The sequence below is a fragment of the Neurospora hispaniola genome, assembly GCF_033458365.1.
Source record: "Neurospora hispaniola strain FGSC 10403 chromosome Unknown B0T23scaffold_2, whole genome shotgun sequence".
In the NCBI taxonomy this organism is placed as follows: domain Eukaryota; kingdom Fungi; phylum Ascomycota; class Sordariomycetes; order Sordariales; family Sordariaceae; genus Neurospora; species Neurospora hispaniola.
Window position 1 is genome coordinate 599,739 of NW_026944407.1, and position 22,766 is coordinate 622,504.

The 22,766-nt window shown below is 51.5% G+C and overlaps 8 protein-coding genes across 8 annotated transcripts; 6 read left to right on the top strand and 2 right to left on the bottom strand.

Moving 5' to 3' along the window:
* The first annotated feature begins 4,521 nt into the window (after positions 1–4,521).
* Positions 4,522–7,691, top strand: B0T23DRAFT_437505 (uncharacterized protein). Its single transcript, XM_062840626.1, has 2 exons — positions 4,522–5,314; positions 5,366–7,691. The coding sequence occupies exons 1-2, from the start codon at positions 4,553–4,555 to the stop codon at positions 7,415–7,417; spliced, it is 2,814 nt and encodes a 937-aa protein (XP_062695017.1). The 5' UTR covers positions 4,522–4,552; the 3' UTR covers positions 7,418–7,691.
* A 1,022-nt stretch (positions 7,692–8,713) lies between these two features.
* Positions 8,714–10,775, top strand: B0T23DRAFT_64316 (cation efflux protein). The gene is made up of 3 exons (XM_062841576.1): positions 8,714–9,135; positions 9,236–9,319; positions 9,388–10,775. The coding sequence occupies exons 1-3, from the start codon at positions 9,010–9,012 to the stop codon at positions 10,744–10,746; spliced, it is 1,569 nt and encodes a 522-aa protein (XP_062695018.1). The 5' UTR covers positions 8,714–9,009; the 3' UTR covers positions 10,747–10,775.
* A 775-nt stretch (positions 10,776–11,550) lies between these two features.
* On the top strand, positions 11,551–13,881 carry B0T23DRAFT_410314 (uncharacterized protein). The gene is made up of 2 exons (XM_062839398.1): positions 11,551–12,356; positions 12,440–13,881. Exons 1-2 carry the CDS (start codon positions 11,895–11,897, stop codon positions 13,724–13,726), a joined length of 1,749 nt encoding a protein of 582 aa, XP_062695019.1. The 5' UTR covers positions 11,551–11,894; the 3' UTR covers positions 13,727–13,881.
* Positions 13,882–14,132: 251 nt separating this feature from the next.
* B0T23DRAFT_64343 (uncharacterized protein) lies at positions 14,133–15,119 on the top strand. The gene is made up of 4 exons (XM_062841577.1): positions 14,133–14,200; positions 14,260–14,452; positions 14,552–14,736; positions 14,936–15,119. Exons 2-4 carry the CDS (start codon positions 14,400–14,402, stop codon positions 15,073–15,075), a joined length of 378 nt encoding a protein of 125 aa, XP_062695020.1. The 5' UTR covers positions 14,133–14,200; positions 14,260–14,399; the 3' UTR covers positions 15,076–15,119.
* Positions 15,120–15,572: 453 nt separating this feature from the next.
* Positions 15,573–17,188, top strand: B0T23DRAFT_64363 (nascent polypeptide-associated complex subunit beta). The gene is made up of 4 exons (XM_062841578.1): positions 15,573–15,743; positions 15,913–16,056; positions 16,366–16,538; positions 16,731–17,188. Exons 2-4 carry the CDS (start codon positions 16,001–16,003, stop codon positions 16,958–16,960), a joined length of 459 nt encoding a protein of 152 aa, XP_062695021.1. The 5' UTR covers positions 15,573–15,743; positions 15,913–16,000; the 3' UTR covers positions 16,961–17,188.
* A 361-nt stretch (positions 17,189–17,549) lies between these two features.
* B0T23DRAFT_64426 (adenosine deaminase/editase) lies at positions 17,550–18,975 on the bottom strand. Its single transcript, XM_062841579.1, has 2 exons — positions 18,610–18,975; positions 17,550–18,523 (listed from the first exon to the last, which is right to left on the bottom strand). Exons 1-2 carry the CDS (start codon positions 18,893–18,895, stop codon positions 17,592–17,594), a joined length of 1,218 nt encoding a protein of 405 aa, XP_062695022.1. The 5' UTR covers positions 18,896–18,975; the 3' UTR covers positions 17,550–17,591.
* An 888-nt stretch (positions 18,976–19,863) lies between these two features.
* On the top strand, positions 19,864–20,828 carry B0T23DRAFT_393088 (putative ribosomal protein L24.e.A, cytosolic; the record flags this gene model as incomplete). Its single annotated transcript, XM_062838051.1, has 3 exons — positions 19,864–19,914; positions 20,178–20,321; positions 20,553–20,828. The coding sequence occupies 3 exons, from the start codon at positions 19,864–19,866 to the stop codon at positions 20,826–20,828; spliced, it is 471 nt and encodes a 156-aa protein (XP_062695023.1).
* A 637-nt stretch (positions 20,829–21,465) lies between these two features.
* Positions 21,466–22,408, bottom strand: B0T23DRAFT_64551 (putative peroxisomal membrane protein). Its single transcript, XM_062841580.1, has 3 exons — positions 22,145–22,408; positions 21,836–22,038; positions 21,466–21,746 (listed from the first exon to the last, which is right to left on the bottom strand). The coding sequence occupies exons 1-3, from the start codon at positions 22,263–22,265 to the stop codon at positions 21,570–21,572; spliced, it is 501 nt and encodes a 166-aa protein (XP_062695024.1). The 5' UTR covers positions 22,266–22,408; the 3' UTR covers positions 21,466–21,569.
* Between the last annotated feature and the right edge of the window lie 358 nt (positions 22,409–22,766).

A 22,766-nucleotide genomic window follows, 5' to 3' on the forward strand; every position in this document is an offset into this window, starting at 1 on the left:
AACTTATGAACACCTCTGTGGCTTCTCTGCCCCTGTTGGGTGGTTCTCTCGTCGGCAGTCTACCTCTGTCCCGCACGAAACCCAGATCGGCGGATGAGCGGGATGGAGAGGTGAGCGCCAGGTGAAAGACTAAACCACGGAGTACCGGGGACGAGACCGCAGAATACGGTGTGCTCGCATACACACCGGACTTGGGTACGGAAGAGGCCACACCCTCTCACCCGCGTGCACGGCTACGGACCCATACGCCCTACACCTAACCAACCCGGCCTTGTAGGCTACTTCCCCACGCCATGCTGTCCAGTGGTAACGCCCTCTCCATCTTATACCTTATGCATTGATACCTGTGATACCAAACCTCTTGGACACCTCCAATCAACACGTCCCCTATAGCGTAAGCTCCTGTTGTTGGTCTCTCCAGCTCCTTTCTTTTTTCCGTCTATCCCCTCACTCCATGTGTTACCGTCTGCATCTCACCTGTTGCAGTCTGTCTACAAGAAGCCAGAACAACACAGCGGCCCGCTCGGTCAAGCCGCCGTTGCATTTGACTACGTTCCTGTGCTACGCACCTAGCATTTCGACATCACACCCCGGCAGTGTCATTCTCTTCTGTCGCATTCTCCTTGACCTGTACAGTCCAGCCCAGTGATGAACCCAAGGTGTGCCAACTCCGCCGACGGGCTGACTCTTTTGAATTTTAGCCATCTTATGTCTGGATATTGGAAGTTCAGTTCCTTGGTCCCCAGAATGCCTATGCCTCTTCTTCCTCCTCTGGGGTAGTTTTGGTTATGGCTATGCAGGAAATTCGCTTCGACTTGCTCAAGATACGTGAGGTATGCCGGCTTTATTGGTTTAGGATACGGTGACATTTCTCGTCTACCTGTTGCTATGTCCAACCATTGTCATCGTCTATCGCTGCCAACTGGGCTTCCATAAACACTACAAAATGCTACCTGCATGTTGCGATTTGTCCAAACAACCCGATCAACCGGCCGAGCAACACCTGCAGAGAGCGAACTGCGTATCACCTGGTAAGGTGACTTCGCGCCGGTCGCCTAAGCATTCATTCCGCCAGAGGTCTGGGTAAATTCTGGTCGTCCATCTTTATCATTCTTCAGCTCCTCCTACCCAAAGATCTATGCCTCCCGGACAACCAGGCTAACAGGTTATGGTGTGACAAAGCTTCAAAGGCCCAGTCATTAATTCACCATCACCAAGCGTACCATTGTTCTTTGTTTAGTTTTTGTTTTGTTCACCCCCCGGTACAGTGACAAATATGCCGGTCAATATCTTGCGGCAACAATATGCTGCATGTCACTCAAAGCAGCCAGGTCTCCGATCTATCTTCAAGCGTCGAATCAAGCCGTTACTTCCGAAATCGCTTGCCATTCCCATCGTGTCTGGATTCACGCACCATTCTTTGAGGGTTTTGGGCACTTATACTGAGCCGATTTGTACGCCCACTACACCAGATACGGACAAGGTGAACAATGAGGGAGAATCAAAACCCAACGAAGGAAATGAAGAAGGAGGGAAATGTAAGGCCTTTGGGGCTTCAAGGTAGCGTCGTGCTTACCTACATTTGGTAATGACCCCTTCCACTTTTTTATACCTACCTCACTGAGCTGCCCATTTCGTGTGTTTCTTAAGACGACTATTTCCTGTTGGTCTTCTCCAGCTTGCCGGACTGCAGTGACACACGCCACTGGATGCATTTCGGGGAGGTCAGGGAAGTGTTGAAATAGTGTTGTTGAATGATCTATTGCCGACCTTTCTTGCTTTGCTCTGCTTGGCTAGCTGGTTGTTCCCGTCGCTACAGCTCTCATATGTTTGGCCATTTATTCACTTTAGGCATCTAACCCTCTTGCACGAAATGGGTGGATATCTTTCCATGGCCCACTGAGGTTCGGCATGTCAGCAGCCGGTGGAAAATAATATTGTATCGACTCGGCTCCAACGCATTGTGAGCAGCCAAGTGTGATGATGGAAACGGTGGGCCGTAGATTATCTCTACCACCTAATGCATGAGCGCGCTAGGTGCTGCTCTATCGGATTGGGGAAGGTGCTGTTCGCAATGTCCAGTCTGGGATGCGAGCTGTGCTTGGTTTGAACAGCGCCCTGCTTGGTTAACACGACCCGGGACTCTTCCTCTCCCCCTTGGAGCGGCGGTCGACACGGAGCCGGCGAGCAATAGATGAGGAGCGCGGGTTTCTATCTCGCTCAAGCTCCTATCACGACGGCACCGTCAAAAATATCGACTGTGAAGGGCTCGCGGGCTATCGGGCGGAAGTTGACACGCGGTCATGGAGCTCAACAAGTGTGTTAGTCTTGCCACATTCATTGACGATTTCTGTTCGTGCTTGATCTTTCGATACTAATACCCTAAGCTATTATTTACATAAAATGGTGACTAACGTAACTAGCAGTGTCGTTCATGCGCCGCAAATATCTCCAGGGTGTATTCTCGTTCTGTGTGGCATGATGCCTCTTTCTTGTCTTTGCCGTTGGACTATGATACCGGGGTCCAAACTACGAGCAAGGAAGAGGCTGAGGCTATGACCGCCCCGACCCCGGTTGGCTTTTAATGTTTAAATCGCGGAGCCTGAACGAGCAGATGGCGGAATGGTCGGTCGGCGCTCCATCCATACGTGCAGCTACGGACGTCTAGCTCGATATGGCGACCACGGCAGGAGGTACAGAGTAACGGGGCTGAAGTAGAGGTAGGTAGAGGTAGCTCGATCATGGGCAAATACGTGTATGGCTGGAAAGGAAAGAATAAAGGTCAGAGCGGGATATGATTCGAAAAAAGAGCCAAGACAGGAGGTCTGGAAGTACCTCTCGATAAGGTTCATACAGGGCAGCGGGGGATACTGGTTGTTGCGATTCCGCTTCGGATCAAGATGAAAGAACTGCCCGGTTGGCCTTAAAGCCCGTGAGTGATCGTGTTGAGCATTGCACTTGCATGTAGAGCAAACTGGGATTGTATGGAAGCTCTTTCTCTCCAGTCAGGAAACGATGAGGCAAGGTCTCAATACTTGCTGCCCGGTTACAAATCGAACGATCTTGCTGGCCCTGAAGCACTCGCCTCTGGGGAGAGTAACTCTGAACACAGTACCTTCGGAGACAAGCAAATCATGCGGTAGCAAATGAGGGTCAAGAGGTAGAGGTACTACTCACTTACCTCTAGGTGAACTCCGTTCTCGACATCCAGAAGATGAGTGGCAGGAACCCGAAGGTGTCATCATAAATGGACCACAGGGAATCGAAAACTTGATGCAAGTTAGGCGCGAATCTCCTCTTAGAAAGCCATTGTTTTCTGCCCATAACAGTGAGAAACGAAGAAACGGGGAGAACTGGAAGGGTCAGTCGCAGTTGTCGTCTGCACCTTCTCTTGCCATTCAGTTGCTTCCGGTATCTCCTGTTAGTTCTTTCCTTCCTAGCCGGTGTTATGCTGCAGTTCGGCTTCCTCTCTCGAGTTCCTTCCTCCGTTATCGGCAGTACGTCCGACTCGGAGTTTGCTGTTGGTCAACCCGGCCTGGAGTGGACATATAATTCCCTAGAGTTGCTATCGTTGCTACCCTTCTACGGGCTGGGCACATATTGCTACTTTGCGAACCTGAGACTCTTGGTTCGTTTCGAGCTGGAGATACTTGCACCTACCTAGAAGTACGTACCTCGCCAAATCCTTTGGTTTTGGGGCCTGGAGAGGACTCCGAATGACCACAGGGAACAATAATTTGTAATCGAAGTGCCCTAATACCACACAAAACTGCGAGTGCGCGAGGGGGCTTTGTTGGATTTTTGTTGCTTGGTTATGGTCATGGCGAAGATGTGGGACACTCCTTGTCCATAGGAAACAGCTCAGGAAACAGAGCGTGGTGGTAAACACAGAAGCTTCGAGAGTGAAGGAGCGGATGGTTCGTAGATGAAAGATACACAGGAAGAGAAATGCGAGAAAGGCATTCATGTATCCTGTCAAAGGAAAATACTCGCACAGGTGGAAGTCATTCGCCCTATGGCTGACCAAATAGGTAGCTGGCACCATCGTCGGTCCCATTTCACTCTTTGGGGGATGTCATCTGATGAACGGGGCTAGGGGAGTCTCTCTGCTCTGCATCTTCTCAAAGTACGGAATCAGGCAGCTGTTGTGTGGCTTCTCTGACCTCAAGGGGGTGATATCCAGATGATCTCGGACGGATGTGTGAGCTCTCGTCCGCACTTACCTTCAGAACGATGTCAACCGAGGAATTGGAGACGGGGCAACCAGAACTTGTTACTTCTTGCCTTCTACTAGCATGACATGCCCCGTCTACATCAGGCAATTACTATACCAAGCCCGAAGCCCATACTGCACAAAAAGCAGAAATACCATATGAGAAATGTGGTACCTGGAATTTGTCTTCTGCAACCTGAACATCCTAGTATAGTTTGAGTTCTCGCCGAGCTTCCATCCTCCAGGCAACGTCGCCCAATCTCAACGCCAGCATTTCTAGTACCTCAAACTTACGAATACCACTATATCTTTTCGTCGATCCAAGTTTTCCTCGAAAGAATGGATCGTTTGCCCAGTTCATCCGGTCCAGATGGCGCGACAAACAACCCTTGGACCAAGCTGCCATTCTACGATAAGTATGTCGAACTTCAACGCAAAGCAAATGAGAACAGACACAAGAAGCATTTGAGATTCCGATCAGGGTCCATTTTGATCACCGATGGCGCCACACCCACAGGCCGTCAAATTGCCACCATCCTCAACAAAAAGGGGCACTATCGAATTCACGCCCTCTACCCACCCGGCTATTTTCCCCCAAATGTCCCGCCGACGGAGCGAAAGAGGCTCGCATACCCCGTGGACAAGATGCACTTTTTGAAGCCGGTTTCGAGATACGAGAATTATGTGTCGTGGTACGATGCGGTTGTGGAAATCTGCCATAAACATAATATTCACTACATCATACCACAGCATGATACTATGGCCGTCTTCGCAGCTCGTATCAGGGAACTCAGGCGGCGCGGTATATGCGTCCATACTCCCAGGCTGACGTCGATTCACTCCATTGTGGACAAGCTAGCAATGTATCGCATGTTGAGGGACCTTGGGATTTGGCACCATCCCTGGGTCTCTCTCGGAAAGGAGACCAACTCCCAACACGCAATCATGCAGACTGCTGGCTACATTGAAGACTCGGGAAACTATCCGGTCATGTTGACGGACCGTACGGAAGGGTCGGATTCAGTCTATGTGCGCATCCGGTCGAAGAAGCAGCTGGAAGACTACATTCTCGAGGACGAACGCAAGAGCGCAACGGAATTCGTCATCACTACGAATACCTTGAGTTCCATAGGCTAGTTGCACCAGACCCAGGGTATCTTCAACAACGGCAAGCTGGAGAAATGGCATGGTTGGACCCTCCTCCCCGTGCAGCAAGAAACCACCTCCCATTTCCGCAAAACATCGGCTCATAACCAGACGGCAGTGTTAGTTCTGCAAAAGATTGGGATGCATCTAAATTGGCATGGCGGTTTGAGTGTGACCTTCTGGCTGCCGATTGACGAAACCGAAGCCGAGCCCAGAGTGATGAGGATCGATATGGGTATCCACGAGCCGATGAACGCATACTATTCCCGAGTCGACCTGATCGACGCACTATTGGATCTGAGACTTCCAGAGAATTCAGGAACTGAGTGGGAGGACGGTTCCAGGTGGCAGGATCCTGACCACGCTTTTGACATGCCCCAGAATCTCACGAAGGAAGATGCTCCAGCAGACGTGACCAGGAAAGGCAAAACCAGCGTCGGACAGAACGACGTGGAGGAGGACGATGACTCAAAACACTTTCCCTTGCGAGTGATACTGATGCCCGACTTTGACCCACCGACTCGTTGGCGTGGCGTGCAAGTTCAAGCTACGGCAGACGTCAACTCCAGCAGTGCCTCCAGATTGTCTCGCGAGCTTACTGTGGTAGCATCGTCAGATGGCGATTCTAGTCCAGAGGATAAAATCAACTCCTGGCGCACGTTTCACACGCTGCGTACCTATTTGGGAGTGGAGGGATACGGTGGCGATGGTCCCGAGGAAACAGATTTAGCTATTTTTGAGGCCGCACTCCCGAATGGTGGGAGGTGCAAATGGAAGACGGGCGTCGCGACACGTCAATTCGTTTTGGAGTCTGAACAAAGGATCACGGCAAGTGAGGAGAAATCCATGCTGAAAAGATTGGCTACCGTCCTCGGTGATACGACCTGGCGAAAGTCCAAAGAAGAGCACACTCCCCTTTTCTTGAACCCTTGGACAACTAGCATTCGAAACATGCATAACGTGGCTAAACAGGTCATAGACCTGTCAGTGAAGGGCAAACCGGGACCGACACTATTATCCACGCTCCTCCGCGACGACTGGCCACGGCCGAATCCGAGAGGGCTGAGACGTGATCAATACGCCAAAATCTTTAAGACACATCTATGGGACGGACCTGAAATGCCTGATGGACCCTGGGGTCTCGCTCTTCCGGTGGAATCACACTACCACGCCAAGAGGTTTCGTGTTCACAGTCAAAAAGGTGTCCCTTCACGTAATGTTGCCTACCAGTTTTTTGTCAGGCAGGGTCGCGCTTACAATACAGGCACTCTCCTCCCGTTGGGGCATGTATCTCCGAACGACCCCAACAATGAAGTCTTCTGTACGCCCGTGATGCTTCATCCGACTCCCTTTGACCTGATCTGTGTAGGCGAAGAGCCCGAGACATGGAATAGCTGGACCTTTGTTCCGGACCCTTATCGACCACGCGAAGGTGTATTGATTCCCTCTCACGATTTGCCGAAAACGAAGCACATTGTTATTCCCGATGACCGTCAGCCTTGGGGGATGACACCAGGCCGATGCTTCTTCTACCGTGGTAGCAGACGCCATGTTCCGCGTCAGAACCGACCTTACAGATATCGGATGGATGACAATCTGCGGTACATGGTCCACGACCGGAAAAGAAAGCTACCCAACCCTCCAAAGGACTTCTACTTTGTGGATGATACTCTCCCTCCTCCCGTTTCTTTGAAAGATAGCTTTCAACCCATTGTCCCGCTGGTCCGCGGCATTCCTCGCACAGATATCGCCTATTTCTACCATCATGCCACTCACTACAGTCGGCCGTACATGGGTATATTTGTTCCTGCTGATCACCGTGAGTTGGTGCAAAAGCAGGCTTATAACTTTTATCGTCCAACGCTACTAGAACCTGTCCCGGAATCACCACCAACAAGCTCGTCGGTCAAAAAGGGTGCCTTCAGAGGTGCACAACGGAATTCCCGTGACGGTAGCGAGTCGGCCGATCAAAGCCCGCAGCTTGACTCTGAGGGGGATACCGAAGAGAGGGGGACGCCTACCGAGCCCGAACAGGAGCAAGATCCAAAAAATGGATGAGCCACTGCGGAGGAGATCCTAGGGAAACAGATGGACGAGACGGATGAGTGAGTGGTGGAAGGGGTCTGGGAGGTGGTTCTTATGCTCGATCGATTTCACGTGTCATTCCAGTTTCTGTCCGTTTATGTTTGTTAGCGTTAGGAGACATAGCCCTCATGTGCCAGCGATATATATATATATTGGATAGCGATTCGTTTTCTTTCCCAGCCCAAACCTCCCATGGTGTTTTTGTCCTGCAGTGATATCTTGACTATCCTCACTATGTTCTCACTGAATCAACCCTGAGATGAGCGTATACTGACGTTCAAGTTAATGAATGAGATGGCGAGAGCATAGCTTGGAATGGTCGAACGGTAACGTTGGACATTTGTAGTTCGATGTTGATGGCAACTCGCCTGACTTTCGGATGATGAATGCCAAACAACCTCGCAACTTACATACACAGCATGTTGCCATACCCTGTCTTACCTGGCTCATGTTCCGTTGCAAATTAAAACCTTAAACTGTGACTTCCGGCGGACCGATGGGAGGCTTCGGCCGGCTGATGTCACTGTGATTGCGAGTTTTTTTTTCGGCGCTGCGGATCGGATTCGGCCCTCGTGGCCAAGGTTCTTTGTTGACTCTCGGCCGGGAGCCGTTCGGGGGCCTCGATCCACGCCGGCAGGGTAAGTAAGGGAAGAGCGTAAGATCTAAACAAAATTTTTTTATCTTCCCTTCTAATCTGGGCTGGTAACGCATGCAATGTGTGACCTGGCAGAAAGCGCATTTGCTTCACCTTGATGAGCTTTTGGTTTTTTTGCACTAACGGATCCCAATGGAAATGTGGAAGGAGCCTTTGATCGTCTGGATCTAGTGCGTTCTCCAATCCAGACGCTGCGGCGGGAAGCATGATGAGTTGTACTCCTGTGTATGAATGGATACTGAGGAGGTCTTGAGGGTCCGGCTTTGTGATGGCGATTCTTTGTAATCGATGCAAGTGGACGTTTACTAAACCTTTCATGTGCTGCTGGTGTGCACACCTTCTGCGGATGAACTAGTTAATCACTGTGGCGAGGTTGATCTCGAATTCCTGTCGTTTTCCTTTCTCGCTTGCTCTTCACTCGCAGAGCTCATTCTCATTTGTGTCGTTGCGGGCATTATTTCATCCAACAGATACGTACCTAGCGTATTGGGTCAGGAAATATTTGTAAGAATTGGGGAAACCCTTTTTTTCCCAGGTCATTTGTTGCGACCGGGAGCCCCTGTACTGCCCCTGGCAACAGCTGACGTGATAGCGCGACCGATTAAACACGCAACGAAACGAAGGAGCGGCGAATTCCTGTACCTCTATCACTCACAAAGCAACAAATCCGGCTTTCATTCAACGCACAGCGCAGCGTCCATCTCCCCATTTAAATCAAACTGAACTCCATCCCTTTCGGTACCCCCGATTTGCCAAGTACCACCACAGCAAACAAGTCTCAACATTACTTTTTTTCTTCTCGCCCCTTTCGAATCTTCTCTCCCGATCGCGACACAGAAAGTCCAATCCACTCCACCTGGGAATTTGAGTAACAGATCAGGCGCCCTTCTTCAACCACATCGTCGCCAAGATGGCGTGGTCAAAGACGACGCGCATCCAAGTGATGCTGGCGATCGATGTCATGTTCTTCCTCCTGGAATTGTCCGTCGGTCTCGCTGTCGGATCACTTGCACTCTTGGCGGACTCATTTCACATGGTACGTCGCATACGCCGGGATACATTGGGACTCACTGAACCCTTTCGTTACGGTTTGTGTATAAAACAAGACTCTGTGACTAACACCATATCCTATGTAGCTAAACGATATCATTTCTCTACTTGTCGGATTGTGGGCCCTTTCTTTGACCAAGCGGGCGACAACAGATCAGTTCTCCTACGGTGTAAGTCTTGCGATCCGGTGTGATTCCCGTTCCCATAATCCTTTGCTAACCGGGCGTGGCTGTCTTAGTGGTTACGTGCGGAAATTCTCGGTGCCTTCTTCAACGCGGTATTCCTGATTGCGCTTTGCGTATCCATCGTTCTTGAAGCCCTCGGCCGATTCATCAACCCTCCCACGATCGACAACCCGAAACTGATTCTGATTGTTGGGTCGCTTGGTCTTGCCTCGAACCTCGTTGGCTTCGTCGTTCTCGGCGGACACGGCCACTCCCATGGACCTGGCGGACACGACCACGGCCACGACGAACATACGCATGGCCATGCGGACGCCCACGAGCACAACCATGGATATGAGAACAGCGCGGTCGCCGAGGAAGGCCGCGCGGGGGCAGCGAGCGATGCGCATAGTCACCAGACGGGTAGAGCCCGGAAGTCGAGCAACGCCAGACACGCCCGCTTCACGAGCATCGAAGACATGCAAATTTATCCGGCTAGCTTCAGGCAAGAGATCATTGAGGCGAGCAGGTCCCAGCCGGAGGAATCTAGCAGTGAGAATAGTTCCGACAACGAAAACGGCGGACATGAGGACACCAACACCGAAAACACCCCGCTGATTGGAGGATCGAATGGACACAATCACCAACATTATGGCGCACACTCATTTTCGTCAAAGAAGGGGCGACGGAATTCGAACGTTCATCGCGAGCACAACCACACCAAGCCGAAGAAGGCAAGCAAGGGCGGACACGGACACAGCCATGCTGATATGGGCATGAATGCAATGGTTCTTCACGTCATTGGAGATGCGTTGGGTAACGTCGGTGTCATAGCCACGGCCCTGATTATCTGGCTCACCAACTGGCCGGGACGCTTCTATGCTGACCCTGCCGTCTCGCTCTTCATCACCGTCATCATCCTCCGCTCAGCCATCCCACTCACTCTTGCGGCTTCCAAAATCCTGCTCCAGGCGACGCCCGAGCACATCGACCTCAAGCAAATCCGGGAAGATATCCAAGATCTGGAGGGTGTAGTCAGTTGCCACCACGTCCACGTCTGGCAGCTCGACGACACGAGCCTCGTTGCCTCGCTGCACATCCAAGTGGACTTCCCAATTTCCGCGGCCGGCGGTGACAAGTACATGGAGCTCTCCAGGCAGGTCCGGCAGTGTCTGCACGAATATGGAATCCACAGCGCTACGATCCAGCCCGAGTTCTGCCTCGACATGACACACAACCACACTGAGGAGGCCGCGACTTCGCCCCGCCCGGACGACTCGTCGTCTTCACTTCCTGGATGCGGCAAGGCGGATGGGAAGTGCCTGCTTGCCTGCGTGGAGGATTGCTCGGGCCGGGGCTGCTGCGTCGTGCCGGGCGTGTCGAGGCCGGAGAGCGCCCATTCTCATGACGGGGATGGCCATCATCACCACTAGGCCTGGCTGGAATGGTAGTTTCATGATTAATTGATCAGCAGTCGAAAATTTATGAGTTTAGTTCTTGAAGAAATGGCCCCCGTCATTCGTTATTCTGATTATTTTTGAAACCGGACCACGGAGTGGACATGAGAATTCTATCCGAATCATCATTTCTGGCCGATATGTCTGCGTTTCGGCATGCTGCATTACAAAGGGATAGGGGTTTGTCTTAAAAGCGTTACACGGAGCAGCGGAATAGGTGTTATGGTTACACTTGGGTTTGAGGGATCGAATATTGATAAACGTCATCACGTACAGAGCGAGTGAGGGATGGGATACACAAAATATTTAAAGGTTATGGCATCTCTTTACTGTACATGAGGTCTCTGAGCGCCGATATGTCCTTTGAGCATATACAGCATCAGGCATGGAGTAGACAGCAATTTGGCCTTTCTGTGGCCTTATAGGTAACTGAGCGGTTTTAGTGCCACACCAGTTCCCGGCGAGTATGAAACGAATTAATCCACTGCTTCATATAGGGAGTACGATCTGCGAAAACGTCCGGATGAGATTCCATGCCGATGACTACTGCTAATGTCGATATTCTTTTAAATCTATCGAGTCCTGAAATGTATCTCGCATTTCACAACTGGTGAACGAGTTTGGAAAGGGAGCTCCGACCTCGCAACTGCCGTGACGTGCTTGATGATCTGCGCACAAGCCAAGTACCGCGGCTTTGTTCCCGATCTGATACCCGACGCCGCTATCAAGTGCTTATCTTATCTCGAGCTGCCGAATCAACGACAACCTAAGAACTAACTCACCGAATGACACAACCACTTACTTCCATCCAACCCCATCACTTCCTCCATCTCACCGTACAAAAAGGTAGCTGTATCTCGTTAATTACTTGGTATGATGCACGGAAACAAGCTCGTGACATATCTTTTCACATAGATTAAGAGGACGAACATCCACCGATATCCTGAGTTCGACTACCTCTATTACATTCCAAACAAGAAGGACAAACTGATGTACCTCCTTTTGGCCTTGCCCTCTTACATAATATATGCTGCTGAATAATTCTCGACTTTAGTTCCCTTTTTCTTACTTCACTTTGTTGCCTGTCTAGTCGCTCTTTACCACCAATCCCCTTTCAAAGCAAGATGGATACGTCCGGAGAAGCCAATCCTGACCTCGAGTCTTTCCGTGAGCAATGGAGAGCAGAGGTTCGGGCTAGACTGCCAACAACACAAGCTTCATCTTCTTCCCAACAGCAACCACCAGCACCGCCACCGCCACCACCACCACAACAACAACAACCGACACTATCAGCAGCGGAGCTTGCGGCAGAACACCATCTTCACCCCCGGAAACCTCCGCCTGCACCGGCCAAAAAGGCTGCTGCACCACGTCAGGACTACGAAGACGACTATGTTCAGCCGAGGTCTTTTGATGCACCGAACGATGAAGCTGCAGCCGCGTCCACATCGACACAAGGGGAATGGACGGTAAAGAAAACAACAAAGGATCCGGTCACGGCGCTTGATCATTATGAGAAAGCTGTGGAGAGGGAGGCCGCGGGCAGCTTGGGTGACAGTCTGAAGCTTTACAGGAAGGCGTTTAGGGTATGTCTTCAAACTCACGAATTTTACGACATTCTGCCTTTTTATCGATGTCCATTGATTGGCTGACTCAGGGATATTCATAGATGGACGATACCGTGGATCAGAAATACAAGAACAAGTACTTTCCCAAGTCAAAGGCGAAGCCGCTTGCGACGGCTTCTCCTGGTACTGCTGGCGGTGCGGAGAGTGCTGCCACCGCGCCATCGTCAGCGGAACAGCCGCAGACCATGAAGGAGCTGATCAACAGCTTCGCAGGGTTAGCGATCGAGCCGGAAGGTCCTCCTGTAGAAGGGATGCCGCCGCCTCCGTGTCCCATTGCCTCTCTTCCGGAAGAACTTCTGGTTCACATCATGCGTGACGTGGCAATTCTAGATGTTGCTGACTTTGTCCGCCTTGCGCAAGTTTGCAAGAAGTTCGCTTTTTTGGTGGCCACCGAAGATCGAATTTGGCGACGCATCTGCTTGGGCGACGAGTTCGGGTTTGGTAGCATGCATTATCACTGGCAGCGGCAAATCACTTGGGAACCGCTGACGGAGGAAGACCTTCTCACCGAATTTGAGGAGCAAATGCAAGCACAGGAGAAAGCCCGAGCAGAAAAGGCCGCGGAGCTCGACAAGGGCGCTGCGGATGTAAATGATGATGAAAAAACCGCAGAGACCCCAGACGTTTCCCTGCTACTCCCCTTGACCCCCAAACAACGAGCAGAAAAACACGCAGAAGAATCGCGAGCCACCACCCTAGTCTTCTATAAGACCGTCTACAACTCCAGTTGGCTACGCATGTGGCGTCTCCGTCCCCGCATCCGCTTCAATGGCTGCTACATCAGCACCGTGAACTACATCCGCACCGGCCAGGCCAATGCTAACGCCACCACCTGGGGTAGCCCCGTGCACATCGTCACCTACTACCGCTACCTGCGCTTCTTCCGTGACGGCACCGCCATCAGCCTGCTCACCACCGCCGAGCCCGCCGACGTCGTCTACCACCTCACCCGCGAGGCCATGGCGCTGCATGCCGGTAAGAGGCAGGCCGCTAACAACACCGCGCTTACACACCTCCCTAGCGCGCCGATGCAGTACGCCCTCAAGGGCCGCTGGCGTCTGGCCTCGGCGGCGGATAACCCGGCTGCTCCTTTGAATGAGATCGAAGGCGATTTGATTGTTGAGACGGAGGGCGTGGGCAAGTACATATATCGCTTGGATCTGACGCTGAAGTCGGCGGGCAAGATGGGAGCCAAGAACAACAAGCTTGTTTGGAGGGGGTTTTATAACTATGATAGGATGACGGATGATTGGGGCGAGTTTACACTGAAGCATGATAAGCCGTTCTTCTTCAGTCGGGTCAAGAGTTATGGGGCTTTGGGGGAGTAGAGAGAGAGAGAAAGAAAGAGAAAGCTTGGGGATGGTGTGCTTTGTAAAGTAAATAGAAATACTGGAAGACGGTTGATGTTGGAATGGAATAAGATCTATACGATCGAAGTCAAATTGTTTCAGCGGATGACATCTTGGTTAAACCTTCGAGATTCATGAAAACAAAGTGCAAGTAGGTAGGTCTTTGAACTACCATCCCTGATATCAACCATAACGAGGGCAATATGTGTGGCTGTTCCTACCAAGATTTCAAGGGACCTGTAAATACACGTACTGTCATTACACGAAACCGTATTGCTCACCTCGGTCAGCCACACTACGCTGTCGGTATGCATTCTGCCGCATCTCCCCGCCTGTCGGTCCTCCTGGTTGGCTCCCCCTGCCTGCCTCTCTGCAATTCAGCAACTGATTGACCTAAGCTTTGAGAGCTCAGACCCGAGTTCTACTGTCATTGACGACGTCACTTTGATAACTGTACGTACCAAACCTTCACATGAATGAATATACACAGCAAACTGACAAGATCAACCAAGTGTGGTATCTGCGCGGATCTCACCACACGTAAACCTTATAACAAACTCTCCCTGCTCACTTATTAGCAGCAGGAGAAGCTGCAGTTATCTCAGGTCTTGGCATCAAAGCACCTCAAGCACTCAAAAAGATCACTGCAAGAATGGCCGCCAAAAAGCCAGTCAACTGGTGGCTCTGGACCAAGATGCTGCTCGGGTAAGATTTTATTCTCTTCCATGCCTACCTCCTCTCACGTCTCACAAGTCAAATTCAAGAAGAGAGATCTAACAAACTCTTGTTACCCTTAACAAACAGTGGAGCAGCAATCTGCGTCGGCGGTCCTGCATTCACCTACTGGCTCACCCCGACAGACGAGGAGCTCTTCCAAAAGTACAACCCGGAGCTGCAGAAGAGGAGTCTGGAGAGGCGGTTCGAGCGTCAGCAGGAGTTTGATGACTTTGTTACCAAGTTGAAGGAGTACTCCAAGTCTGATAAGCCAAGTAAGGTTTCTTCCTCTGTTCCTTTTGTCCGTCTGTTGGCAATTCTGTTGGAGTTTTCGTTGGGATGGAGATGGAGATGGATAGAGGTGGGGATTTGGATGCGGATGTGGATAGGAAGAAAGAGAGATGGGAATGGGGCAAAGCAAGATGAAGATGGAGATAAGTGAGATGAGTAGCTTGCTAACTTTGACTTTTCTAGTCTGGACGGTTCAGGCCGAGGCCGAGGAAAAGGAGAGACAGCAGCGGGCGTCGGTGCAGAAGAGTCTGGCATTGGCGGATGAGGTGAAGGCTAGGAAGGAGGCTATGAGGCGTGAGGCCGGTCTTCCGCTTGAGAAGTAGTGGTTGGGCTAGCTTACGTTGAGAAGTGGTCACACGTAGGCGGTTTGGGTTGTAACATCATGATTCTGTACAAAACTACTGTGTATTCTAAGATGGGTATTGAAAGAGAAGGCGTTCAAAAGGGTCTTGGGTTTTTAGGACGGAGATGATCAGCTTTTGGTTCCAAGTCCCATGGTCTCGAAGTTGTGCAATATCACGATGTTCTCTGGAAAGACTGCTTGCTGCTTCGATGAAAAGAAATGGAGGGTATAGGACCATCATCTAACCTAAACTATATAGTGAAGCGAACTGTCCCATGTACAACCACGTTGGCAGATATCATCCTATGAGGGACATCATAACAGACGATGATGTCAAGTCCCAAGGTGAGGCGAGCTTACTTTCGCGGTGAACTGGAAACAAGTCAAGGTGAGCACCAAAGCAGGTGGGGTAGAATTTTGATGTGGTTCCGCTAGCTGGACATACGAGGCCCGGCATACAAGACTTATTCCTCAACGTCCAAAAGCAGATGAAGGTGAAGCTCGATATCAACACTATATAGATCGAAGGTAACTCCCGGTGACTGTAGTAGGCTTGTTTACTTGACCGTTTCGAACTATGCCATATAAGCTTAACATGGCGGCGGGGGTGTAGGTAAGAGGAAAGTTTCTTGAAGGACAAGATTTTAAGTATGCACGGGCCAACTGCCCATCCAGCACCGCCGCGAAACGCTCACACATCACCCCTCTTCTCAGCCAGCAGCATGAACCCCCCCCCCAGCCCGCAAGCCCAGAGCCCACACTGCCGCCCACAGGTCCTTGATGAGGTCCCAGCGCCAAACTAACCCTGAGCTCTAAGGTTCACCGAGATCTCCCGCACCTTTCGCTTTTTCCCCACAACAGATCAATCTCACATCCTCTCATCACCAAACAAACCGCCAGCAAAAATGTCGGATGTTCAGGAGCGTTTGAAGAAGCTGGGCGCCTCGGCCCGTATCGGTATGTCGTCGCCCATGTTTTCGCTCTGTAGGATGAGGTTCTGTTCGACAGGCTAACAAAGGTGGTTTCCCTCCGCTTTAGGGTATGTAGAAATTTGAATATCACTCGTCAATCGCTCTCGCACACAACACGCACAAAAAAACGAGCCAGCACCGAATTACCCCTCCATTCTTTCGCGCGCGCCCTCGATTGTCTCCCACACAAAAAACCTACCCCCGCGAGCCCAGCGAAAGGCGATGAGCAACATGCAGATGCAGACAACATGAGAGGCTTTTGATTTCTGACAATGGACTTTTTTTTCGAAATGAAATAGTGGCAAGGGTACTCCCCGCAGAAAGGTCAAGAGAGCGCCTGCCCGCTCCGCTGGCGATGACAAGAAGCTCCAGGCCACCCTCAAGAAGGTCAATGTTCAGCCCATCCAGGCCATCGAGGAGGTGAACATGTTCAAGAGCGACGGCAACGTCATCCACTTCGCCGCCCCTAAGGGTACGTACCAATACGCCCAGTTCCAATTTCGCGATATGGACCCCCCTTGACTGGGCTTGGTCAAAACTCGTTATATATGCAAGAGTGTTATGGCCTACTTAGTCAGGCGGCCTCTTGACATATTGCTACAGCTAAGCTTCAAACGTTGCTTGGGGGCTTGTCTGCTAACAAGTTGTGTTTCTTGTACCACAGTTCACGCCGCTGTCCCTGCCAACACTTTCGCCATCTACGGCAACGGTGAGGACAAGGAGCTCACTGAGCTCGTCCCCGGTATCCTTAACCAGCTCGGCCCGGACTCCCTCGCTTCCCTCCGCAAGCTTGCCGAGAGCTACCAGAACATGCAGAAGAACGAGAAGGACGCTGAGGAGGATGATATCCCCGATCTCGTTGCCGGCGAGAACTTCGAGAGCAAGGTCGAGTAAATTACAAAAAAATAAAATACTCCCTCTCTCTGTTTGATTCCCCCAAAGCGCGGGTTTTCCTATCTTCATATTTGCGGTGACATTTATCATGGCGTGCTGCGTTGGGGAAATCACGGGGTCTCTTCAACCCGTCCTTTAGTTGTTCAATGTCTTCTCATGATGGCATATGAATCTATGTGAAGCTGGGAAATGCTCTTCGGGCGGCAATGTTGCTCTCATCTTTCAGCTCAAAGAGAAAGGATGTTACTTGGTACATGTGGCAACGAGGCGGAAAGACGTGTTTAATTGTCTTCGTCCATCTCGGTTTGCTCCTGGACTCTTACAGAGAAAGACTGCGGTTAAAATGATGGTTATAGGAACAACGCATGCTACATCAGAACGATGTAAATAACCAAAACAAAACAACTGACCAAGCGCTGGAAAAAAGAAAAAGCTTGGCCTCTCGAACCAACATTGGAGAAGTACGAATCAGGAATTGTGTCCCATATGACAACGAGACAAAGATGATGTGGAGACGAGACATGCTGTGCATTCAAGTGCGCAAGTGAAACGTCACTCATTCACGCTTTGTATAGTGACCACGTATCTTCCAGCAATCCTTCTCTGAATCATTCCTCAACACTCCTTTGATTTACTCAAGTGTGAAGCTTCCACCCCCAGTATTCTTCACCCACCCTTTCAACGCCACCCTTTTCGTCTCCTCCTTTGCCCTCCGTCTCCCCTCAAGCAAGCTACTTCCTTCCTTGATCTCATCATAAACAAGGTCCGTACTTCCCAGGACTCGCTTGATCTCGCCATCATCATCATCGAGCGCCATCATCGAACAAACCTCCCTCGCCAAAGTCCACATCTTCCGCCGAGAGACCAGACTCGCTCCCCGTAGATCAAACTGCTTCCGGCCCTGCAACACGCCACCCACCAAACCCTCCCCATCGCGCGGGCCGTTGAGCGTCCATGATGTCGCGAGGTTGCTAGCTATGAGCTTCTTTGGCTTTGTGTCCTTGACGTCTGCCATGTCCGTCATATCTGTTGAGGAGGAATTATTTGGAGGGGGTATAGCCCTCCTAGAAAATGCAAACTCCATCTTCGTCGTCTCAACCCTAAACTCCCGAAAGACATATCCTGCACCCTCCAGCTTCGCGCTCACGCTCGCGTCCAGTAAGGGTGCCATCCGCCCCCCATCAGCAGATGAGGAAGAGAAACAGCGACTACAAGCCACGGCAGAACACTGAGACGCGGGCAAGATGACGCTGGACAGGTATGCGTTCGCAGGCGAGACCAAAGCGCTGGTGAGAGAGGACAGAAGCGAGGTGACTTGTTTAAGGGCAAGTTTGTCGGAGCAGGACTTGGATAAGCTGGGAGGGGCGTCGCCGCGTGAGGGCTTGCGGCGTACGATGCCGAGTTGGGAGAAGTAGGCGCGGCCGGGGAGAGAGGTGTTGTCTGCTGATGCTGGGGTTGGTGCTTGTGCTTGGGTTGGCAGGTCCCCTGGTGTTGGGGGTGGGACTTCCCAGGGCGAGGCGTCGTCTTGGGCGGCCATGATTAGTTCCATGCTTGCGTCCCCGCCTGGTAGATTGGTGTGTTAGTCATGGGCTTCACCGGGGTCGAGTCGTCTCTGGTGAAGGGGGGGTTTGGGCAGCGGGGACACATACAAGGCGCTTCGGAGCAGTACATGTGTAAGCTCACATCTTCCCTCCAGGCGAACGGTTGTCCTTGCCATACTTCTGCTGTTCCTTGCTGTCCTTGGTTTTCATGTTGGGCTGTTGTCCTTCGGTAGATGAACTCGGATTGCGAGGCACCATCCCCCTGAAGAGCGAGGCGCTTACACTCTTCGAGGATGAACCGGTTGAAGGCTCGTATAGCAAGTATCTCGGCGTGCCAGTCATGAATGACCACTCCGTTGGCTTGGGGCAGCTTGGATGCCGGAAGGCACTTCATACCTGTTCTATGACCAACAATCCATCCTTAGCTCCAGCAACAGACTGATCTTGCGTGATCATGAGGCACATTGGACACTTCAGTGGTCCCGGCGGTCCATTGTACGTACTTACGCCAAAGCTACACATTTCAGTCCGTTTGGGCCTAGAGATTGTATCAGTCAGGAGTTTGGATTTCTTCTAGGCATATAACGAGCAGCACCTTTGGCTACAATGCCGGCCATAGGAACCCATTCGTGAAGACCATTGTCGCGGACACTGGGCTTCCGTTTCGCGGGGAGTTTGCTAAACTCTTCAAGAACAGCAGAGGCAATTGCGTCTGCATCAATCATTATAGCTTTGCAAGTTAAGGTCGGTATGTCTTTGACGTTTTCGTATGTTTGCATGCGTTAGAAAGAACAACTTGGGACAGCCTCCAAACTCCTATGAAGACTAAGCACTTATCGTTTGACAAGGGTTGGGGTTAGCCATTGATAACCATTTCTTGACGTGGAAGTACGACAAATCAATGGAGCAAACCGCATGCACCAGACGTAAAACATAAAAATCACACAGCTGTTCAGACGGAATTCCGGAGCGATTAAATGAGTGCACCTTGTTCATGCAACATGCAAGTTATAGCGGTGACGCTTGCGAACCAAAAGTGAACCAGATGCCCGTCGTTCGTTCTGCACTTGTTGATGGTAAATTGGGCTATCGATTTGCTTGAGGATGACGTCCTACAGCCCGGACCACCTGGCAGATAAGTGGCGGCGATTGTTTCTGCCCGCGTTGCCAGCCCGCTGCCAGCCCACTTGAGCCACCCCAGCGCTGAGGTGGACCACATGGTCCGTGCAGCCAGCCTATCACAAGGCAGCCCTATCGCACAACCTCGCTGCGGAAAGAAATTGAGGAAAATCGACGCTGGAACATTGCACCTTCGAGGAAGCATCTCCCGACAACCGACAATCTCGACAGCAAACCGCCACAATGAGAACGTACGACGATACCTTCTCCGGCCAGAGGATCTACCCTGGAAAGGTACGGTTTTTTTGCCCGTCCAAAATGATTTGCGGCTCGAAAATGCTACCGGGATCTGAACCCGTGGGGAATTGGTCTTGGTCTTGGATTTGGGGAGGGAACGACTTTTCGAAAGCAAGCGAGAGATATTGACGGATCTCGTCCCCGCGACGTCGACGATATTCTGATTGAGGGGGATTATGAAGGGCGAGCCAAAACAACAAGAGGAGGGAAACACAGCCACCGTGATAAAAGTGCTGACATGTTTTCTTTGACACCGTTAGGGTAAGCTGTACGTCCGTGGCGACAGCAAGATCTTCCGTTTCCAGAACGGCAAGTCCGAGTCGCTTTTCCTCCAGCGCAAGAACCCCCGCCGCATTGCCTGGACTGTCCTCTACCGCCGCCAGCACAAGAAGGGTATCTCTGAGGTACGCAAGAAACCACATATCCGCACTCGGGCCCATTCTTCTTCCCCCGTTGCGCACACCGTCACCAGCCCCCTATTCTACCGATTCTGCCGAAGCAATATCGAAGACTTCGAGATTATGACGGAGAGGGATATCGCGAATACGGATACTTTGGACGCGCGCGCAACTGGGTGAAGGGGATCGATGGGGGGGAAACCGTTGCGCGAAGCAGATGACTGACACCCATTACAGGAGGTCGCCAAGAAGCGCTCCCGCCGTACCGTCAAGGCCCAGCGTGCCATCGTCGGTGCCTCCCTCGAGGTGATCAAGGAGCGCCGCTCCATGCGCCCTGAGGCCCGCTCCGCCGCTCGTCTCGCCGCCATCAAGGAGTCCAAGGCCAAGAAGCAGGAGACTCAGGCCGCCAAGAAGGCTGAGAAGGCCAAGAACGCTGCCAACCCCAAGGCCCGTGTCACCTCCAAGCAGGGTGCCAAGGGTGCGCCCGTCAAGGTCGCTGCCAAGTCCCGTTAAATGCGGTCTTGTCGGTCGGGGGACACGATGATGTGAAGGGAGAATGGAATGTCTTTACGGTCCTGCGTGGCAAGCTGGAAGGGATACGCGGAGTCGGTCTGGTCGGTTCTCGGTTCTTTTTTTTTGCCTGCACTCAGCTGGAGGGTTTTCGTCTCGTTTAACGAAAACAATACAACAGCTTGGTTTCTGGAAGGGCCGGTTGCATGGATCCCTGCGTCTAACGGATATGACATCAAACGCTTTGCATGGGTAGCTTAACAGAATGCCGACTTATGCATTGGTCAAGGACGAACAAAATCCATAACCCACCTCCCTGTGATACTAGGGAGGCGAGAGAAAGTTTTGGGGCCGTTGGGACGAAGAAACAGGGATCTGGCAATCATAATATAACGCTGCGCTTCAGCGGGCAAAAGGCATATCACGCGGCTTCTATTCTCTGTACCTCGTGATACTCTATCAAGCAAATACCCAGTTAAACAAGAGTATCCCGCGACTATCATCGCGTTCCCCTTGACATTTGTTTTGGTTCCCATTACTTCTCTACTTGGTGTGGTGGGTAAGTCTAATTAGGTGAAGCAGGTATTGAACACATATTGTCTGTGCAAAAAAGTGCTGTGCCTGGCAGGGTGGTTTTTACTTTTGCTCGCAACCACAGTATATGAGTTTTGCCGGTGTTGATGATTACTGTTTGCCTTTGTTTTGTTTCTTTGCCTTGGCTTTTCCAAGCCCCCTTTTCTCTATTTAGAGCTTAGCCAGGACACCGTCGGCACCAGTGTTGGCGATGCTCTTAGGCACCTCATCCAACTCGGCGTAGGTAACCTTGCCGTGGTCGATGACAATAGCATAGCGCTTGGTGCGGTCACCCTGGGTCCAGCCGATGGTCTTGCTGAACTTGCAGTCGGCATCGGACATGAAAAGCTAAGCATTCGTTGCGTGTCAGTTACGTGTGGTTTGGGGTTGGGGGTGGGGGGAGGGGGGGAGCAGGAGGGACATGATTCATTACTTACAATAGACTCATCTTTAACACCGTTGGCCTTGCCCCAAGCGGCCATTACCCACGCATCGTTGCTGGCAATGAAGATAATTTGGTCGACGCCCTTGGACTTGAACTCCTCGAGCTTGGCCAGATACGAGGGGACGTGCTGCTGCTGGCAGGTGGGGGTGAAGGCACCAGGAACGGCGACGAGGACGACCTTCTTGTTCGCGAATTCTACGTCGTGGGTAAGAGATTGCGTTAGTATATAGATGTGGAGAAAAAAACAAGTCAAAGATGATGTGAGGGATCCTTGTGAGTGAGCCATGACATGTTTACTTGCCTTTGCTGGCATCATACTGAATGGGAAGACCGCAGACGGTAAGGTCTGTGTCACCGCTGGGCGCGACGTAGGTGAAAGTAACACCTTCGGGGAAAGAGTCACCGGCCTTAAGAGCAGACATTTTGTTGAAAAGGGGTTTTTAGATTGTGAAGTTCGTGAGATTTGAGCTTGCTGTCCTTGAGAAGAGAAAAGTGCGAGATTCTTTTGGTTGGATTCGAAGCTTGAGGTGAGCTTATAAGCGGAGGAAGCCGATGTATTGTTATCAGATCGTATCTCCAATCACAGCGGGGTCCTGCTCGCTTTTGGAGGGGTTCTCCGTTCTCCGGAGGTTCGGCGGGAGGGCGGGCAGGAACCGCTGCGAAGCCTCCAGTAACATCAACCGGAAGGTATCGAACAGTGGAGACTGATCAATTGCCCTGGAAAGGGTGGCCGTTAAGGTGCCCTTTCTCAGTGAACGTCAATAACTTCCAGGGTTTGCGATTTCTGTCCATTGTCACGCTGGAATGGGACAGACCTCGGGGGGCCCGGGGATTGTTGCCTTGGATTGCGCGATCGCCGGGCTTCATTGCATGTGCCAAAATCAGAACTGAAGCGACCGGATGGCCTCTTGTACTTATTCTCT

Bases quoted from the DNA above. Each gene is read 5' to 3' on its own strand.
- B0T23DRAFT_437505 (XM_062840626.1), top strand. From the start codon at position 4,553: ATGGATCGTTTGCCCAGTTCATCCGGTCCAGATGGCGCGACAAACAAC. The intron at 5,315-5,365 runs GTCATCACTACG...CACCAGACCCAG, and splicing joins GCAAGAGCGCAACGGAATTC to GGTATCTTCAACAACGGCAA.
- B0T23DRAFT_64316 (XM_062841576.1), top strand. From the start codon at position 9,010: ATGGCGTGGTCAAAGACGACGCGCATCCAAGTGATGCTGGCGATCGAT. The intron at 9,136-9,235 runs GTACGTCGCATA...TATCCTATGTAG, and splicing joins TGGCGGACTCATTTCACATG to CTAAACGATATCATTTCTCT. The intron at 9,320-9,387 runs GTAAGTCTTGCG...TGGCTGTCTTAG, and splicing joins CAGATCAGTTCTCCTACGGT to TGGTTACGTGCGGAAATTCT.
- B0T23DRAFT_410314 (XM_062839398.1), top strand. From the start codon at position 11,895: ATGGATACGTCCGGAGAAGCCAATCCTGACCTCGAGTCTTTCCGTGAG. The intron at 12,357-12,439 runs GTATGTCTTCAA...GGATATTCATAG, and splicing joins TTTACAGGAAGGCGTTTAGG to ATGGACGATACCGTGGATCA.
- B0T23DRAFT_64343 (XM_062841577.1), top strand. From the start codon at position 14,400: ATGGCCGCCAAAAAGCCAGTCAACTGGTGGCTCTGGACCAAGATGCTG. The intron at 14,453-14,551 runs GTAAGATTTTAT...CTTAACAAACAG, and splicing joins TGGACCAAGATGCTGCTCGG to TGGAGCAGCAATCTGCGTCG. The intron at 14,737-14,935 runs GTAAGGTTTCTT...TGACTTTTCTAG, and splicing joins CTCCAAGTCTGATAAGCCAA to TCTGGACGGTTCAGGCCGAG.
- B0T23DRAFT_64363 (XM_062841578.1), top strand. From the start codon at position 16,001: ATGTCGGATGTTCAGGAGCGTTTGAAGAAGCTGGGCGCCTCGGCCCGT. The intron at 16,057-16,365 runs GTCGTCGCCCAT...GAAATGAAATAG, and splicing joins GCCTCGGCCCGTATCGGTAT to TGGCAAGGGTACTCCCCGCA. The intron at 16,539-16,730 runs GTACGTACCAAT...CTTGTACCACAG, and splicing joins CCACTTCGCCGCCCCTAAGG to TTCACGCCGCTGTCCCTGCC.
- B0T23DRAFT_64426 (XM_062841579.1), bottom strand. From the start codon at position 18,895: ATGAAGTGCCTTCCGGCATCCAAGCTGCCCCAAGCCAACGGAGTGGTC. The intron at 18,524-18,609 runs GTATGTGTCCCC...CCAATCTACCAG, and splicing joins GTACTGCTCCGAAGCGCCTT to GCGGGGACGCAAGCATGGAA.
- B0T23DRAFT_64551 (XM_062841580.1), bottom strand. From the start codon at position 22,265: ATGTCTGCTCTTAAGGCCGGTGACTCTTTCCCCGAAGGTGTTACTTTC. The intron at 22,039-22,144 runs GCAAGTAAACAT...CCCACGACGTAG, and splicing joins TCAGTATGATGCCAGCAAAG to AATTCGCGAACAAGAAGGTC. The intron at 21,747-21,835 runs GTAAGTAATGAA...ACGAATGCTTAG, and splicing joins GTGTTAAAGATGAGTCTATT to CTTTTCATGTCCGATGCCGA.